Source organism: Pan paniscus, chromosome 6, assembly GCF_029289425.2.
Source record: "Pan paniscus chromosome 6, NHGRI_mPanPan1-v2.0_pri, whole genome shotgun sequence".
In the NCBI taxonomy this organism is placed as follows: Eukaryota; Metazoa; Chordata; class Mammalia; order Primates; family Hominidae; genus Pan; species Pan paniscus.
The window spans coordinates 163,745,194-163,761,861 of NC_073255.2; the positions used below are offsets into that span (position 1 = coordinate 163,745,194).

Here is a 16,668-nt window from a genome sequence, read left to right on the forward strand (position 1 = left end):
GGCTGAAGAGACACAAGGGAGAGGATCAGGGTTGTAGAATAGAGACATGGCCAGAGGGGCTCCACTTATGGACAGTGAAAACAATTTCTACAGAAACTGGAATGCCAGGGTCCTCTCCTTCAACATATTTCTGAGTCCTCAAGGCTCTATCTCAGGCCCTCTGCAATTTCCACTCCACATACTTTCTGGATCTGTCTCACCAAGTCCCATTAATATACTAGTGAGGCCCCCAATTCTCTGTCTCAGCAAGACCTTGTATTCTTAGCTTCAGACTCACATAACCAAGTAACCCTTCCCAGACATCTGCAGCTGTATATCTCATAGGCTCCTTAAACTCAGTATCTCCCACAAAATTCATCATCCTCCTTCCCCCTCTTCCCCAATCATTCATTATATCAGGAATGCTCTTTCAATCAATGACTGAATTTCCCATTCCAAGAATCAAGGCATCATCCATGATTTGTCCTCTCCTTTAACATGCAATTAATTGCCAAGCCCTACATATATCCCTAAAATGTCTTTTTATTAATATTTCCATCTACTTCTGTCCATTCCTAGTACAGTGCAACCATCATAGGCTGGGCCACTATCATATCTGGAAAAGTACTGTAGTATCTCATGGGTCTCCCTTCCTCCAGTGTTATGCCTCACCAATACATTATCCATACTACAGCCAGAATAATCTTTCTAAGATGGTGATTCTATTATTCTGCTTAAAACCTTCTGGTGCCCATTCATTGACTTTCAAAACATTTTTCAACTGCCTCTTGAGGCATATAAAGTGTTATATGATCTGTCCCTTGCCTAGGTCTCTATCCTTACTCTCTTCCTATCCCCCTCTCCTAGTCTCTACAACTGCCATCCTTTCTCTTGCCCACTGGTCTTTGTGCCACCCTCTGGTTAAAATAATAATACTACTGATAACCTCTTTTTCTTAATTCTGCTCATATTTTAGTCTCAACTTCAATGACATCAATCTTCTCCCCTAGGCTACATCAGTTCTCCCTGCTATATGCTGGCTATTCGCTTAACACATTGCATTGCAGGAACTGGGCTAAATTATTCACCTTCCCAATTAGACTGTAAGCCCCATGAGGACAATAACCATTTTTGTTTTGCTCACGAACATGTCCTTGACATCTAATAGCTAGTGCTTGAAAAAGAGCAGAAAATAAGCTGAATTTAATTCTTTCATTTAATCCACAAATATTTTAAGGAAGCCTATTTGTGCCAGATGCCACCCAAGGCACTGAGATTCAGCTGTGAATGAAACAAAATCTCTTCCTATATGAAGCTCATGTTCTTGCAGGGTAAAAAAAAAAAAAAAAAAACCCTAATAAACTAATAATTTTTTAGAAAATGCTTAAATTGTATAAATAAATATAGTTTTAATATTTGTATAACTTTTTACATTTTTATTTTTACTTTTTTAATTTTATTATTATTATACTTTAAGTTTTAGGGTACATGTGCACAATGTGCAGGTTAGTTACATATGTATACATGTGCCATGCTGGTGTGCTGCACCCATTAACTCGTCATTTAGCATTAGGTATATCTCCTAATGCTATCCCTCCCCAAACCCCACAACGGTCCCCAGAGTGTGATGTTCCCCTTCCTGTGTCCATGTGTTCTCATTGTTCAATTCCCACCTATGAGTGAGAACATGCGGTGTTTGGTTTTTTGTTCCTGCGATAGTTTACTGAGAATGATGATTTCCAATTTCATCCTTGTCCCTACAAAGGACATGAACTCATCATTTTTTATGGCTGCATAGTATTCCATGGTGTATATGTGCCACATTTTCTTAATCCAGTCTATCATTGTTGGACATTTGGGTTGGTTCCAAGTCTTTGCTATTGTGAATAGTGCCGCAATAAACATACATGTGCGTGTGTCTTTATAGCACCATGATTTATAGTCCTTTGGGTATATACCCAGTAATGGGATTGCTGGGTCAAATGGTATTTCTAGTTCTAGATCCCTGAGGAATCACCACACTGACTTCCACAATGGTTGAAGTAGTTTACAGTCCCACCAACAGTGTAAAAGTGTTCCTATTTCTCTACATCCTCTCCAGCACCTGTTGTTTCCTGACTTTTTAATGATTGCCATTCTAACTGGTGTGAGATGGTATCTCATTGTGGTTTTGATTTGCATTTCTCTGATGGCCAGTGATGGTGAGCATTTTTTCATGTGTTTTTTGGCTGCATAAATGTCTTCTTTTGAGAAGTGTCTGTTCAAACAAATTTACAAGAAAAAAACAAACAACCCCATCAAAAGTGGGCGAAGGACATGAACTTTTTACATTTTTAAAATTGTATAAATGAAACCTTTTTAAATGACATTTTCCATTATGTACTCCAAGTTGTCTTTTCATTATTCTGTTACCTCATTAGAGGTAGTATGGAAATAAAGTGCTTTCCCCTCAAATAGTATAAGTGTAATTTTATTTTTTTAGAAAAACAAAACACTATGGAGTCATGGCATTTATAATGAAGTAACCAAATATTCCAATTAAATATTCAGGTAACCAAATATTCCAGTTAAATATTCAGGTAACCAAATACTCCAATAAAATTTGACTGATTTTATAGGACACAGGACTATATATGTTTCTAGAATCATATTCCCATTTAAATTAGCATCGCAGTCAGGAATTTAAAGACAAACTATCAGAATAGTACATTTTCTTCTTAAATTACAGTAAAAGCCCTTTTATAACTATGTTGAGCTTTTTCTTTTGTTAAAAAATATCATTCCAACAATTAAAATATTTATCAAATGCATGCCAAGCTAGGCACCATGCATCATATCTACATCACTGTAATGAAGAACAGGAGGACTATCTGGCTATACATTATAGACCAATTAATTAACTTAACAGATATATAATGCTAAGCATATGCTAAGTCCTGAGGATACAGACCCTGCTTACTAGCAACTTACAAACTATTGTCTGACTATTATCTTCCTCACAAAATATAAGCTCCTTGAGGGCAGATGTTTAGCACAATATAGAGTTTAACAAATGTCATAAGTAATTTAAAAAATCAAGACTCTTCGGTAGTCTTGATTTCTCAATTAGCCTTAGTAAGCTCTAATCACACTTAGTCTTAATTTCTCAATTAGCCTTAGTAAGCTCTAATCACACTTTATGTCTCCTTTGCCCTACTGTATCCAATCCTTTGTTCAGCTAGTTCTTTTGTTTAGCTATGTTCCTAAGAGGTTGTGGTAATTCTCTTGTATTTCAGCAAATCATATCTATGAGACTCTCTCAAATCCTCTGAGTTAAAAAGAATCCCAAGATAAAACATAGAGAAGAAATATTATTTTTGAAATATAGTCTCCTGTATTTATCTGCTTTGTATCACTTTTAGAAAAGAGGAGAAATCAAGTTTTCCTGATATTGAATCATCTATACATTGTTCCTTTTTAAAAGTTTGGTTTTAATGAATTGGTTCCCTCAACTGAAGTTTAATAGCCATTTAAAGGAAGACAATTTATCCTAATGTTTCTGTATTTTTCTAAACTTTCTCATCCTCTCTGGCCCAAGCCTTACCATAGTTTTTCAAATAATTGGTGATCAAAAATGCTGAACTGTCACCTGTTTGCCTATATACTCTTTTCCATTTCTGAGTTCTTCAGTGTAATATTCCAGAGATTGTGTTTATTCAGATACATTCATCTTCTAATCAATCAAGCTAATGCCAGCTTCTGTTGTGGGTTTTGCAGAAAGGATTTCCTAGACTCTTGAATTCATTTTTTCTCTCTGTAGGATGAGCATTTTTCTGTTTTAAATTATTTTCTGAAAAAATGTGAGTATTTACGTACTCGAAATTTTAACTAGAATTGCTTCCCTTCTAAAAATGTTAGTTTCTCAGACCAAATGCATCAATCTGACTCCCTTAGAAGTCAGGCGCTTCACAAAGAGGGAATACTTCACCTTAGGTGGCCAAGAAAAAAAACATACTGGCCCATATACCAGGAAAAATAGTAGAATGGGAGAGTGCAACTCAGCCCCACTTTGGTAAAGTTCTTCAGAGCAGGAAAGGATGAAGGAAAGAAGCAAGCATCAAATCAGACTTCAGTCCTATCATCGTTAGGTAGCTACAGGGCTTTAGACAACCAACTTGACCAGATGAGCCTCAATTTCCCTTTCTGCAAAGTGAGGAAACTGAGCTAAATAATCTCTAAGGACCTCTTCAACTCCTCCACTCTATGTGTATTTACGATTGACAGTACAGTTTTCTAAGTGTTCAGAATATTTTTTGTTTCTGAGATGGCAAACTTTACAATCTGCTTTGCAGACTTTGAAGATACAGGTGCATCTGTGTACGTTTCTTTAAATTTAGTAATTTAGTAATTAAGCTTCCCACTTTCAAATTTACTAATGAGAAAAACACGCACACACACATATACATATTACTCTGTCATTATACTTTACTGATTTGAATACATACTCAAGTAAGTATATAAAGCTGGCTACTGATTGCATGTTTTCGCATTGACAATGTATAGGTCAAGTCTTGTTTAGACGATCTTCTGTAAGACACCTTGAGTTTATCAGTAACCTTTAGCACAGTTGAATGTTTATTTTGCTAATTTAGCTTCAGGTGCTATGGCTATCATTACAAACTAACTCTAATATTCTCTGTTACTCAAAGTATACCCTAGAGCTCACCAGGATCCATGTCACCTGGAACTCATCAGAAATGCAGAATGCCTACCTCGAGTTACAAAATCAAAATCTGCATGTTAACAAGGTACTTAAGTGATTTGTGTGCACGCTAACATTCTAGAAATGCTGTTAGACATAGTGCTTCCCATATTGCTTTAAAATAGATTTTTTTCTTTAAGAGAATGAATAAATGAGTAAACTAACTCTAATTTAGCAATGTGAACTGCTATAATTCAATGTCATTGGACTTAGAGTTATAGAAACTTCTAGTTGATAGTTTCTCCTATTTTGTTTTTTGCTTAATGTTGTCATAGGTCTACTCTTATACAAGGCAAGGGGCCAGGGAACTGGATGTAAAGGTTTACGCTGTTCAAGACCCACTAGCAAAAACTACATGTATAACTGAAAATCGATGTAAAGAATATTAAAATATTTACTACTTTATAAAGGATTAGATAATAACCAATATGTTATTTTTGCTTCACTTTATAGTTAGTGATTAAAATTCCAAAATGTATTCCATCACACATAAAGTATCATAAAGAGCAAAACAGGAAAATATTTTTCAACTATGTGGTAAAATGTCTAATATAAGTAAATAATAAATGGAGGATATAAATGTCAAGGACAAATCCAAATAAAAGAAACCAGGATCCTGGCTGCAGCTCTGAGATTAACACTGTGATTTGTCAATAATTCACTTTACTTCTCTGGGTTCTAGTTTCTTCACTAGAAAACAAGAGATTGATTCTTATTTTACATCCCAGCTCTAAATTCTGAAATCTAGTATGTCTGAAATCAATGCCTGTTTTGTCATCTCAGATGGATCTATTGAAATTCAACATGAAATCTCAGAAACAGCATAAATAAGTCATCCTTGGATTTCTGCTTTTTTACTTGCGAAGAACAAGAGCATATGGATGGCTACCTGGTAGTGCTCGCGTAAAGGCATTCTCCCCAAGAGTTTTACTCTAGGCAAGGGGACAAATGGGGATGGCAGAACGCATTTTAATTCAGGGGAACCTACCTGGGTTATCTTTCACTCTGAATCACCAAATCAAATTATGTAAATTCATCCCCCTTGATGACTACCTACTTCCTTCATATGGTCTCTATGCGTCCTGAGTGAATACGGGAGAGCTTATACCTTTCATAACTTCACAAAACAGAGGACTGCTGAGAGGTAGTTATAACTGAAAAGTTACATAGTTAATCTAGCACCAGAAAATAAACTGACAGGTCTTTCAGGGAGCTAATTATTGAGGCTGCTATTTGGTTCACTGACAGGATTGCTTGTTTGTGGGAAGAAACATATTTGCGCATTGCTTTTTCCATTACCGCTATTTCTATCATCATAAATAAGAATCAATAGGCCATTTTGCATAGCATATGCTCACCACTATTTTGTATCTGAGTGTCAGCTGTATGCAGGCTAAGCAGCAGTGCCCCAGCCTCCTGGCTGAGAATTAAAACCCAGCAAAGAAAACACCTCAAATTCCACAAGACAGTGTATATGTCTTTGTGAGCTCCTTGAGAGCAAGGGAGGTCTGTTGTTTGTCTCTTTATCTGAAGCACAGTGCCTGGCACATGGTGAGCTTCAAAATGTATAAACAACTAAATGAATAATGAATGAATGGATGGATGAATGAAACAAAGGAAGGTTTTAAGATAGGATATGGAATCAACTGTATTTACTGGATCAGTCAAGGGATGTCGTTTTGATAAGCACAGAGCTATTTATAATTTGTGATGGAGACAGGAAGGAAAAGACCCGGCCTGAGTCCAGAGGGAGCTGGCTTTTGTTTAGCAGCTTAACCCACATACTCAGGTCTCTGCAATATTCACTATTGGGTCCTCACTATAGAAGACAAGAAATCAGAATGACAGTCATTTAAAAAGTAAAGCAAAACTTCTGAAGAAAGACTCTACTGCCAATGAGAATATTGCTGGACAAAACAAGGTCAAGTAAGGGACTGATCAGAGGAAAGATAGGAATGAGAAAAACTGAGGCAATGAAGGGAGAGGAATTGTGGCAGAGGACTGAGTGGGGAAATAAGTGTGTGAAAAATGTGTAAAGACAGGGAGAGGATGAAGATGCAATTCTCAAGAGAGTCTGTGGGTGTCTGGGTTTTGGAGAGTGGAAAGACATTAAGCCTGAGAGTACAATGAGGGAGGGAGGAAGGAAGGGAGGGAGAGGTCAGATAAAAGTCTATAAAATAACACCCATCACCACTGATAACAAGTATAAAAGAGTCCTTTTTTCTTCTCGAGAAAGACAAAGGGAATTTTAAGTAGGATTAAGTAGTAGTAGCTTTCAGAACTCGGCAGCTCTCAGAAGCAATAATAACTACATAAATAGCTAAGTGGATGGTAGGAATTACCTCACTTGGAATTTGGCCAGCAAATCAAAAGTTAGCAGTAATATTACATCTTTTTGAAAGCTTTCCTGAGATTCTAGAGGGGAAAATTATCTCAGAAAACTGTTTCTACTGAGTAAATTTCAGGAAGAAATGCTCCTCACTGCTTGAAGATGTTCTATCTCTGGAAAACTGGTAAGACAGAAGTCCCTCCCTGCTGGGAAGCACTCTCTCATCCATGTAAATACATTGCCAATTTTGCCCCCAATGGAAGCAAATAATTACGTTCGCAGATCACCGTCGCCTAATGTAAAATGTTACTCAACACATATAACTTAACCTACCAACGATGTTCTGAATGAACAAAAAGGGCCTCATGGATATCTCACTTTCAGAGAGTGCCTTAACTTTTTGACTTATTGCAGGTAGTTAAAATGTAAACTTTTTAAGGCCACATTTTAAAGCACTTTGCAAACGCTGGACACCTCTACTCGTGAATATCCTGTAAATTTTTCCTTTCAAGTACATTTGACCACTAACATGCCAGATCATCTTCCCTTCTCCCCTAAAACAGAAATGAAAACTGGGTAAAATGGTAATTTGGGAGACAAATATCTTCTCTCATCATCTGAAAACTGTCATATGTTGCTTTTTAAAAAAATTAAATTAGTGTTATTTGTTTTCCACCCAGAGACAAGTTATTTTGGTATCACCCACAATGGAATTTGCATGAAAATATGTTTACTGACCCAGTTCCCTAGGGGTGCATTTGCCCTAGCACTTGGAGTAAACACCATTTTCATTGCACTAGAAATAGTTCTAATTGGACAAATTGTTATAATTTTAGCAACACCCAAATAAATCAAAGGAATTGGAGGCAGACATGCCACAGAATCTGGATTCGGCCACAAACCAGTTCAGTATTTGTGCCTGAAATAAAAGTCTAGTCATATACCACCTACAGATGCTAAAGGAACAGCTACATACCTCGACTGAACTTGGAAAATATGATTTTTTTATTGTACTTTAAGCTCTGGGATGCATGTGCAGAACGTGCAGGTTTGTTACATAGGTATACATGTGCCATGATGGTTTGCTGCGCCCATCAACCCATCATCTAGGTTTTAAGCCCCTCATGCATTAGGTATTTGGCCTAATTCTCACTCTCCTTTCACCCTCAACCCCCTGACAGGTCCCACTGTGTGATGTTCCCCTCTCTGTGTCCATATGTTCTCATTGTTCAACTCCCACTTACTAGTTAAAAAAAAAAAAGAAAGAAAATATGAGTTTGGAGAAACTGGTTATTCTGAAAACAGCCTATTAAAAAGTTATGTGACTGGTTAACAGTGTGTGTGTGTGTGTGTGTGTGTGTGTATGAGTCCATCCATTTCATTAACTGGGGTATTTTCACTAATACAGTCTAAATAAGAGGAAATGAATTTAAAGAGAATCAAACAATAACATTCAGAACTCAAAGTTAAGCACAGTGTAAAATACATCTCAGTGGAAAGCATGTAAGTGTCTTAACTCTCCTTCCAAACCCATCTATAAACTGCCACTTTGTATTTTCCATTCATGTATCCTCCTCTCCAAGAAGCTGGACCTTTTTACTGCTGTTCACGCACCTACACGTCACACCCTACTCCATGCCTTTGTCCTGCTGACTCCCCATTTCTTCTCATCTTGGATGTCTTTCCCAAATCCTTCTTGTCATCAAACACTCATCTCCTCCACAGAGCTTTGGATTTTACAATGTGAACTTACATACATTTTCTGAACTTCCCTAATTATCTGTATCCAAATTTAGCATTTAATTATAGAACTTTCCTCTCTGATTACGTATACGTTTGTGTGTACCTTCTTTTCCCCCAACCAAATCACATGATTTAAAGGTAACATTGGTCTTTAATGCCTCTCCTTAAAGTTTCCATCAAGATCCTACTCTGCATTTATTCTCTTTCACTAGTTATCCCTTCTTTTTTTTTTTTTTTTGAAAACATGCTTAAACGTGCCCTATCCTAAAGAAATCTCCAATTCTTTCTCAAGCTCTCCCACCATATCTACTTTCTTTCTCTCAAAACTTCTTGAAACAGCATCCCTTCCTCCACTTCTGTTCTGTTCTCTCTCAACTCCTCTAATTTGGTTACCCAGGCACACCCTTATCTCTCAGCTGCAAGTCCCTGCAGCACTGAAACCTCACGCACCTGTCTTTCTCCTGGAGACTGAGACAACCTTGACTCCCGGTTCATCTCCTTCCCCCAAGCCCAGCATTCTCAGTGTCCTTTCCTGGTTCCTGCCCTTGAATTCTCAGTCATCACTCCTTATCTTTTCTCAGTCTCCCATGGCAATTGCATCTCTGCTTTTGTCTTTAACTTCAAAATCTCCAAGACTTCCTAATCTCAAATTTTAGTGAGCTGTCTGTGGGGTCCCAGACCTTATGCTGCCACCTGCTGGCCAGTTTCATGGGGCTATCTCAGAACAAAATTCAAGTTTATTCCCAAACACCTAACCATTCTATTTATTTTATTTTTCCTCTGTTAACTAATTACATCACCATTTTCCTAGACCTCCCTGATAGAGGTTTAACGTCAGCATCCTCCATGATTTAACGATCTTTGCCCCAGCATCAACCACTTAGCTGGTTGTTATATAAACACAACCCTATATAGCGTTAGGTAAATATAACACTACGTACCAAAGCGTCTGTCCTGTGTGTTACATCCCTAGCTAGCTTTTTGTTTTTTTGTTTTTGTTTTTGTTTTTTTGTTTTTTTTGGAGATGGAGTCTCACTCTGTCGCCCAGGTTGGGCGCAGTGGTGCAATCTCAGCTCACTGCAACCTCTACCTCCCGGATTCAAGCAATTCTCCTGCCTCAGCCTCCCAAGTAGCTGGGACTACAGGCGCCCGCCACCACGCCGGGCTAATTTTTTGTATTTTTAGTAGAGATGGGTTTTCACCATGTTGCCCAGGCTGGTCTCAAACTTCTGAGCTCAGGCAATATGCCCACCTCGGCCTCCCAAAGTGCTAGGATTACAGGCGTGCACCACCGTGCCTGGCCCCTAGTTAGCTCTTCTTAGACCATGATGGCCTGTCCCCAGGATACTGGATGAGTCCTCATTGACCTGCCTCCATTTTCTCCCCTGAACTCCAATCCTCCTCACACTTCTGCCAGGCAAATCTTCTTGAACCGAGTGTCTGAGCAATTCTCTAGATGAAGAGCCTCAAGACATTGTGTCCTACTGGTAGAATAAAGCCCAAATTCCTCAACTCTGGAACTTCTGGAAAGAACTTCAAGACTGTGCATGACCTGGCTCCAGACTATCATCAAAGCCTCAGCTGTCATCACGCTTCCTCTCGTGATATTCACTCTTGCTCCAACCTCCCTGAACTATTTTTTTTCCTTTACTTTGAACAAAAGAGCCTTACTCTGGCGCTAGAGCTTGTCATGCACTCCTGTCATATCCTTACACGACTGACCACTTCTTGTCACTCAGGTCTTATCTCAAATGTCACCTCCTCTGGCGAGGCATACTCAGACCACACAGTCTAATTACCTTCCTCCTCCTAATACCCAGGTTAGTCTTTCACAGTTAATCTGTTGTATTTCTTCTAAGCACATCTCAGCATCTGAACACATCTGTTCATTTATGTTTATTATGGAGTGTCCATCTCCCCACACTCAAATGTAAGCCCGTGAGCATGAATATTGCCTTTCTTCACTCAACCCAGCTCCTGGAAAACTGCCTGGCACATGGAAGCCTGAAATCAGATTCTTGCACAGTGTGGCACCCATTTCCACCTCCTTGTTCTGTCTCTGTTTATATGTCTGTGCTAGCTTTTAGTATATTACATCTTTTATTTGAACAGCTATTTCCAAAGAAAGTGAGGAGGAGGAAAAGGAGGACATATCAAAGTCTGGGGGTGGCGGGGTAGAAGAAGGAATGAATCATTTCTAAAACACACATTCAAGTTGTGTAGTTTTCAGTGTAAAGGATTTGTGCATTTTTGTTAAAATTGACCCTTATATATGTTGTATGTTTTTGATCCTACTATAAGCAGTATTCTTTAAATTTCATTTTCTATGTGTTAGTTTCTAATACGTATATTAAAAATGAATGTTTATATTGACCTCATATCTGTAACCTTGCTAAATTTACTGCTCAGTTCTAAGTAACTTTTAAAATTATGTGGTTTTGGGCCAGGCATGGTGGCTCACGCCTGTAATCCCAGCACTTTGGGAGGCCAAGGTGGGTGGATCACGAGGTCAGGAGTTTGAGACCAGCCTGGCCAACCCGGTGAAACCCCGTCTCGACTAAAAATACAAAAATTAGCCGGGTGTTGTGGCACGCACCTGTAGTCCCAGCTACTCAGGAGGCTGAGGCAGGAGAATCGCTTGAAACCAGAAGGCAGAGGTTGCAGTGAGCCAAGATCGCGCCACTGCACTCCACCCTGGGTGAAAGAGCAAAACTCTGTCTCAAAAAAAAAAAAAAAATTGTGCGGGTTTTTCTTCTATGTGCACAATCATCTGAAAATAAATATAGTTTTAATCATATATTCAAAAATGCATATTCAATATCATTATTTTTAAGCATAAGCTATGGAAAGTAAAGCATCAAAAAATCATACATGTTCCAGGATAGCTGCTATGCAGGATTTAAGAAAATAATAGTATTATAGAGGACAGGGATTAAAATAGTTGAAAAATACTGTCTTATAGCAACTTATCATGACACATATTACATTTTGAACCCCTGGAGAGCAATACCATGTCTTATTTGTCTGTATTCCATCAAACCTAATAAAGTACATTTTCCAAAGTAGACAATAAATGTTTCCCAGATACCCCAGTACTGTATGCATGGTATATGTTCAATAAAAACTTGCTGATCAATTGAAAGAACCAATAAACAAATTTAAGTTTGTTGAATGATCAGGGTATGCTCAGCCCTGAGACACTATAACAAAAAGACACAAAAAATAGAAAATACATTCATCATTATCCATATAGAAAAGTGTAATTTATCAAGTAATGAAAACAAATGAAAATGAAACAAATGCACCACAGGAAACATTTGAGTGGTTACCTGTGCATTTCTTTATATGACTGTTCCTTTTCCCATGTGATCCTAACTTGCAGCCAAAATTCTCCTCCCAAAATTCTGCAAACCACACATTTCTTCGATTATTGGCAAGAGTTCGGCTTCTAAAGTATCGATCAAATCCTATTTCAAAGGAGAAAGGTATGATTTTAATATTCTTTCAAAATTAAATATTGTCAGAACTTCAAATGGACATTATATTCTGATCACTGCATGAAAAGAAAAAAACAAAACACATAACAAATGAGAGAAAGCCAGTAGCCCATAAATAAGGCCTCTCTTATGGCAAAAGTCAAGGAGGACCAATGGACAATCCCCCCACACCACCACCAGTACCCAAGCACCTGGCTCTATGAATAAGTACAACAGAAAAGCCTGGTGTCAGCGTCCTTCTTAAACCCTCTGCTACTCTACTACTCCCAGAGGCAGCAACCAGTGACTTCATGCTGAATCCTGAATACTTAGAACCCAACTTAAACTTCCCTCATTCTTTTCTCTTTCCTAGCATGGATCAATGTTCCAGACTTTCCTGTGTTTCCACATACTTCAAAATTTCTCCTTCCTATATGTTCTGTTTTCAGGTAATTCAATAAAGCAATCATGTTAATGTCATCTTATGGAGTCATGAACTCAAGTGTCAGTTTGCTCAGGTAACTACTTTATTGAAGGGACACCCCCTGGAAATAATACCTTACTCCAGAGGATAATGTTAAGATGGGAATTTCAGTTACTGTCAAACCGACTGGAAAAGATGTTTAGAAGATAGACTGCCTTTCAGGATGCTCCAAGTCTTTCCTGTTGCATTTATTTATCCATAGGATAAGCCCAGCATCATATATATTCATTTTCTATAAATCAAGCATTTCCCTCCAACAATGCTATAACCACCATAAATACCCATGGAAATACGCAAACTCAAACTCAAAGTGCAATTACTAACATAATGGAAATAACCGACTATGGTCTTTTTCTTAAAAAAATATAATGGGTCCTCTTTCCTAAATACATACACACACACACACACACACACACACACACACACTATATACATATATACATATATATATGTATATGTGTATATATATATGTGTGTGTGTGTGTATATATATATATATATATATATATATATGCATATGCATGCTGGTTTAAATACTGGTCTTGACAATTCTGCCACCAAAGCTAAAATTTGTATCAAGTCATCAGTAATGAGTGCATTTCCTCATATTATGATACTCCAGTTTTGCCTTTGAGTTCAGATCCAACTGGAATAAAACAAATTCTCTATGGTGCATTCTTACCATCAATTGATGCTCGTTTGGGCAAAATTGTCACAGCCCCTTCTGCAATCTCCTCTTGCTGATAGACAGGTGCTATTTTGGATCCCCAACTATCTGAGCCAATCCAGAGAAAATGCCCACTTTGGTTTAGTTTTTTTGCTGCTTCCAATATCCTCCTACAGGAATAAAAATAAATAATGCATATCACATGTATTAAAAATACCACAATTATGAATATTACAAGACCAGATTTAGGAAGTTGTATACACTCAGTAGGTCACTGTTTAACAATTAAGACGATCACTCTAACTGCCTGAGTCTTATCATCTCCTAAAAACAATATAGCAGAGACTAACTCCAACATATGTTAATTAGCCTTATCCTTAACCTCATTCACATCATTCTGTCTATCACCTTTGTTTGTCTTATCTCATTTGGTCCCCAAGTTTTACTCTGTAGGTATTTCAGATTTACAAACTAGAAGGCAGTCTGTTATTGGAAGGCAATTACAAGCTTTTATGTTGAACATGAAATATGTTAGAAAGAGGATATGGGACACAAATCTGACCCTACATACAGAAGAAAAGTAATCAGCACCTGATGTCATCCTCATTGGCAAACATAATCACTGCTCGAGCATTAGGTGTTTCTAGCAGGCGTTTGATAATTTTTTCAAATTCTCCAGGTCTTGGTTCACGTGGGATTTTCTGTGACTGAGCAATGCAAACACCACCTATTTAAAAAAGAAGGGAGGTGGTGATTCAGAAAGAGCATTTATTTAATTAGCAAACCCAATTACCTACTTTATAAAAGCACATACTTCTGTATGAATATTATTTCTCAAAATATGTGTCACTCTCACCTATTAAGAGCAATTGTTTGTTTGCATTATAATATATCCACCAAATAAATGACAACAATTATTAATCAGACATGGGTTTCTTTCCCAATATTTAAACATTATTTTTGTGGATATAGCTAAGAAAACCAAGGTGTATAAGATGTGTGATGAGAGTCAAAAGATGGAAAGAAGAAGGGATCTTTTGATTTATGCAACATAAGCCAAAGGACAAGTGACAGAATTAATAAAAGTATGAATATGTCTTATAGTTGAGACCCTTATTAAGTAGCAAAGTCCTTTTGTTACTTTTATTTACTGGTAGACTTCTTTTAAAGTTAATTTCATTGTATAGCTAATAGAACTGCAGCAAGATCCTCACGCATCAGCATAGCAATGTCTTATGAGACAAGTGGTCTTCAAGGCTATATAAGACACAGGCAAACCCCAAAGATGCCAACTTTGGATTGACATACATCGCCACTATGAAAATCGAAATGGCAGAAATACCATCTCATTTTCACTGCAAATAAAAAGACAGAACCCTTCTTTTGGCCTCTCCTTCTTAGGCAATGAAGGACAAAAGAGAAAAGTATAGAAAAGATCTCTGCCTCTGGGCTGGGGTAGGAGGAGAAGAAAGAGGTTCCCCCAATTGCAGTGAAACAGAGATAACATTCTGAAACTAGATGAGAAAGCAATATTAGTAGTAGGTTTCAATTGCATTATGGTATAAACAGTATTTTTTTTTTAGTCAGCTAAGAATTAAATCACCATTTATAGCATTGCTTCAGTAGGCAAAGGCATTTTTACTTCCAAACAATTGGCAATGCACTCAGTCATCCAACTGTTATTGGATGCCATTATATTCTACGCACTGGGCTCAACATTGGAAATGCACAGTCTAATCCAGGAGTTACCACCTAGTCTGGGAAATAGGCATTTGAATAAGTTACCATGGAATAGATAATAACGTATATAATTAATAGGATACCCAATACAATCAGAACACAGAAGAAGGAGTAATTAAAGTGCTTGAGAGAACTGAATTTTAAAGAGCAAATATATATCCACATGGGGACAAAAGTGGAACATGTCTGGTGGAGGCCAAAGTATGTAAAAACCTAGCATGATCATGGCCTATGGTAGAGACTGGCTGGGTTTGAAGTTGGAAACAATGACCAGGTCCAACTTGAGAATGGCTTTGTTAGACATGCCAAATTCTGTAGGCTGAGTGTTCATATGTTAAAACTTAATCCCCAGTGTGAAAGTATTAGGAGATGGGACTGTTGGGAGGTGATTAGGTCATGAGAGTGGAGTCCTTATGAATGGGATTAGTGCCCTTATAAAAAAGACTCCAGAGAGATTTCTTGCACCATCTGCCATGTGAGGACACAGCAAAAAGACACTGAACCAGGAAGAGGGCCCTCATCAGCTCTTGACCATGCTGGCACCTTGCTCTCAGACCTTCAGCCTCCAGAACTGTAAAAATAAATTACTATTGATTAAGCCACCCAGTATATGATAATTTTTATTTTTTATTTTTTAGATATGGGGGTGTCACTCTGTCACCCAGGCTGGAGTGCAGTGGCCAGATCATAGCTCACTGTAGCCTCAAAGCCCTAGGCTCCAGTGATTTGCTCACCTCATCCTCCGGAGTAACTGGGATTACTCTGCACATGCCACCACACAGCACTGGTCTCCTATAATAATTTATTATGGCATTCTAAAGAGACTAAGACATCAAATAACTTGGACTTTATTCTGAAAACAATGGGGATCCATTAGGTTCATCAGCAGGAGAAGTACGTGCTGAGCTTTATGCTTTAGGTAGACTTTCAAAGAAGAAACGTCTGGTAGCCAAATGATAGATTTCCAGGGTGCTGTGATCGGACCTAATATGTACAGCAGATGTATGAGTAACTGGTGCCAGTATATAAAACTATTTTTCTTTTAAGTTAGAGAACATTCAAAATTATGCCTGTAATAGCAGGACTCTTAGTAACCTTATAATTTGCATCCCAGGGGTGGGAATTGCCCATAATACACAGATTGGGCTGTGTCACTACCTGCAGTTAGCTAGTCTACCGATATACTACCACTAGTTGTGATAATTGATTCATTCCTTCAGTAAATATTTCTTGAGTGCCCCGTATCTGCTAGATACTGTGTGGGTGCTGTGGACACAATGGTGAATAAAAGAAATTCTCTAAGTTCACAGAATTCAGAAATATTGTGGGTAAATCAGGCTTAATGCAAACTAAAAAGAAAGAAGAAGAAGAGAAAAAGAATGGAGACGAGAAAGAAGAAGAGCAGGAGAAGGAGGAGGAGAAAGAGGAAGAGGAAGAAGGAGGAAGAGGAAGAAGGAGGAAGAGGAAGAAGGAGGAAGAAGAGAAAGACGAGGAGGAGGAAATGGAAGG

The 16,668-nt window shown here is 37.9% G+C and overlaps 1 protein-coding gene across 3 annotated transcripts in view; it reads right to left on the reverse strand.

The window, feature by feature from the left end:
- The window catches only part of GRM8 (glutamate metabotropic receptor 8), an 818,692-nt gene that overhangs the window by 452,752 nt on the left and 349,272 nt on the right, over positions 1–16,668 (reverse strand). For all 3 annotated transcript variants that reach the window (XM_057302755.1, XM_055115364.1, XM_057302756.1), the window contains exons 4-6: positions 14,011–14,146; positions 13,435–13,589; positions 12,122–12,259 (exon numbers count right to left, since the gene is read on the reverse strand). In XM_057302755.1, coding sequence (XP_057158738.1) covers positions 12,122–12,259; positions 13,435–13,589; positions 14,011–14,146 — 429 coding nt within the window. The remainder of the gene's footprint in view (positions 1–12,121; positions 12,260–13,434; positions 13,590–14,010; positions 14,147–16,668) is intronic.